The 3,773-nt window shown below is 33.6% G+C and overlaps 1 protein-coding gene across 1 annotated transcript; it reads right to left on the bottom strand.

Moving 5' to 3' along the window:
• Window positions 1–225: 225 nt before the first annotated feature.
• Window positions 226–3,130, bottom strand: LOC127725811 (POU domain, class 3, transcription factor 4-like). Its single transcript, XM_052233100.1, has one exon. The coding sequence runs from the start codon at window positions 2,716–2,718 to the stop codon at window positions 1,423–1,425; it is 1,296 nt and encodes a 431-aa protein (XP_052089060.1). The 5' UTR covers window positions 2,719–3,130; the 3' UTR covers window positions 226–1,422.
• Window positions 3,131–3,773: the final 643 nt, after the last annotated feature.

Here is a 3,773-nt window from a genome sequence, read left to right as displayed (position 1 = left end):
TTATTCCAGAATCCGACCACAAGCCTTCATATTGCAACAAAAATAATAGGAAAATATTTTGTTCAATTATTTTATAAAATGTTTGGAATTCGTGGGTGTGTAAAGGATACGAGATTAAACATAATTCACCTTAATTTGGAGCAATTTACATCAGAAAAAATATCTGATATGAAATTGATATAAGGTGCACTCAAGGGGTAGTCAAGATACATACAATTCTTTCACTTTGTTAAAAAATATTTATTATTAATGTACAGGCAACTTCAAACCCTGAACATGGACATGTAATTTTTTAAATTAATGAAAATCACAATATATTCTTACAAATCAAAGAAAAACAATAACAAAAACACACATATCAATTAGGGTCCAACGACATTATGTCTAAGGACGTTTATAAATAACTGTTCAACAGCGTAAATAAATAGTGTTACAAAAATGGAATGAAAAATATTCTCAGTTTGAATTTTTCTTAATAAATTTACAACCCAGCTAATAAAAAATAACACCACACGGAATGATAAGAGTTATCAATGGATTTGATATTCTTATTAATATCAAGCGACATACGGTAATTGTTAGGTCAAACAAATTCTCCTTATCATAAGAATAAATTAGTCTTAAAATAATTAATGTAACATTATCAAGTTACACACAATAAACAATTTATAATTTTGTGTATTGAAATATTGTTTCATAAATTGAATAAGATTAAACTTATACTTTCGGTGTTTCCGAATTTAAACTCAATTAATTGTAATATACAGAGTAGAGTATGTTAATTTCAAAATGATAAGAAAATAAATTCTAAAAATTAATCATTCAATTATGATTTGTACAAGGATCTAAGTACATATAGTTCTTCGTAGGATAATTAATTGAAGTTTAAATGTCTTTAAAATCTCACTTAAACAATTTTAAAAAATCTTGTTTAATATTACCGACTTGATTTGTTGACTTTCTGGGATATATAATATAAATGCTAACTTTAAATATTTGAATTGTAAAGAGTTGATCAACTTTCTTCTTGTTTATTTAGAAAGACGATCGCATTATAATTTTTTAATTCTTTTTGGAAAAGACAGACATCATTATATAGGCACGTATTTGGTAGAATTCACAAATTGCACTAATCAGACACTTTCCATAATATTATTAAATAAAACTTCCTAAAAAGTCTACTATTATATACACATACCAAATCATTCGGAGTATTTGACAACATATTTTCTGGCCCTTTCTTTTTGACACCGTTAATATAACGTTCTTATGAATATAAGAAAATGCATAATAAATGTATATGGTATACATCACCGTGTATTGAAGCGGAGGTGACACCTTCCTTTGGACGATTGAACGGCAAAACACTTTCTTGGTACATTGTTAAGAATAAAACCTTAAGGTCTTTTCACACAAAGTTTATCAGTGGGTCGGCGAATGGTTTTGTGTATTGTAATGATGAGCTTGAGGCTGTTGAAGGTGAGAGTTTAATAATTGACCAATTTCTAAGTGACCACTGGGTGACATTCCGTTTATAGACGATGCTAAAGACATACTCATACCGTTCTGGTTTCCAGGGTGGACCCCGTTTAGTCCATTATGACTGACTGGCGGTGACATTGGACTCCTATCACTAGAGTTTTCTCCCTGATCGGAATCAGTCATTAAAAGTTCACCATTAGCTCCTACACCCGGTGGTGTCATTCGTTTCTCTTTCTGTCTTCGGTTACAGAACCAAACACGCACAACTTCTTTTTCTAGCTGTAAAGAGTCCGCTAAGTGAAGTATTTCCTGTGCTGTCGGCTTTGGTTGTTTTACAAAATGTTGCTCCAACGCACCTTTGACTGTCACTTCAATGCTTGTACGCTTCTTTCTTTTTCTACCCTGAGCGGCTATTTTGTCCATACTAGTAGTTGATCCAGTAGTTGAGTCAGCCTCTTCTAACCACTTTTGCAACAAAGGTTTGAGTTTACACATATTTTTAAAACTTAATTGAAGTGCTTCAAATCTACAAATTGTCGTTTGAGAAAAAACATTACCGTACAATGTCCCTAAAGCTAACCCAACGTCTGCTTGGGTGAATCCTAACTTTATTCGTCTCTGTTTGAACTGTTTCGCAAAAGCCTCTAGATCGTCTGACGATGGGGCGTCCTCGTCAGAAGGATTGTGATGGTCCAGTTCATGTTCCGGGTCCCGCATAGCCGGGTGCATGCCATGAGGAGATAACATACCGTTCATTGGCATTCCGTACCCATGATGTTGCATCTGACCACCCCCTCCATTTGACAAGTTGAGATGCGGTGAAGATAACTGTGTGTGCCAGGCATGTGGAGAATGTATCTGCTGAGGTCTATGATGTAGTGTAGCTAGCTGACTTCCATCGTTTCCTTGATTTTGTTTAATGTCATATTTAATGTCCCTCATCACAACAGATTCTCGCATATCCCTCATATCCTGAAGTTGGGGCATGGCAGAATTGTTCCAAGCGTCCGTGCACGGAATGCCCCATGGGTTATGGTAGTCCAACCGATGACCATTTTGGTGCTGCGGGGGCATATATTTCATTTCCTGATATTTTAAGTCCATATCATTTCTGTGATGGTATTGAGCTTGTTGAGAAATGCCACACTGCATATTGTGAATTTGGTCTCCTAGAGAGGTTGTATTAAGTGAAGGCGGTGTGCTTGAGGCCAGATATAGTCCTGCACTAGTAGCCATATCTATTATTCAGTTTTGGTACACATTAAGTTTGTTGTAATAGTTTTACACATAAGTTTCGCTGATCTGAATTGCAAAACGACTCTACTCTAACGACTCTTATGAGTTATGCATTAACCTAAACTAAAATTGTCCTATTCACGTTCGAAGTCACAGTTTCATTCCGTTGATTGATGTCCTCAGATATGCTACTCGTGATTGGCTGAGAGGCGTGTGATTGACATTCAATGGCCGATTAAATTACCACAAGTCGTTTGAGGCGGTCTTTGATTGGCTGTTTCTATTTACCACTATCTGACAGAATACATTTGGGATCATGTTATGATCGTATAATTAAAGCATCTTAAACAAACACTTTCTTTTGTTTGTTTTCTTACAATATGAAACGACAACATATGAAATTAGATCCACTCAAAACATTAACTGGAATAATCTTTGAAATAAATAAACTGATTCACTTAAAGTCGCCTCTTGATTTAAAATTATTTTTTGTTAAATGTCACTTCTATCGCGGCATATTTTTAGATATTAAAGAAAGGACAAAACATATATATATCAACATGTAAAAATGAACAGTATAACATTTCAACGCATCAATAAATTTTAAGAAAGTTATTTGAAACTCTTTTGAGAATTTTTAATTAAACCTAGCATCGCATCTGTAGGCAATTCACTGATGTGTATCCACGCGTTAATAGATAAGAAAACATCACCTTGATTTTACAACAACAGGATGGTACAATGTTTAAATAAAAAGGTGCGAAATGTTCAAAAATATATTTATATATGGATAATCTAAACTGGTGTTTATATGACAGCCTAAAATCGGTAGAGTACTGTGGACTTTAACTGTGGGATAAAAAAAACTATCCAAAAGTTTAATTATAAGAGGCGACTTCAATTTTGGTCTTGCCTAAAAAGTTAATTATGTTTTTTGACAGGTATTTTAGTTTTATTTTATTCCTTTGTTGGATTCGTATCCTAATGTTTTGAGGAAAGAAATTTGATATCATTTAAAGCTGTTATTAAGAAGAGATGTACAAAAACAAAGTTTT

Source organism: Mytilus californianus, unplaced genomic scaffold, assembly GCF_021869535.1.
Source record: "Mytilus californianus isolate M0D057914Y unplaced genomic scaffold, xbMytCali1.0.p SCAF_15, whole genome shotgun sequence".
NCBI lineage: Eukaryota > Metazoa > Mollusca > Bivalvia > Mytilida > Mytilidae > Mytilus > Mytilus californianus.
Note: the sequence above shows the minus strand (reverse complement) of the source record. Positions and strands in the feature narration are given on the sequence as shown.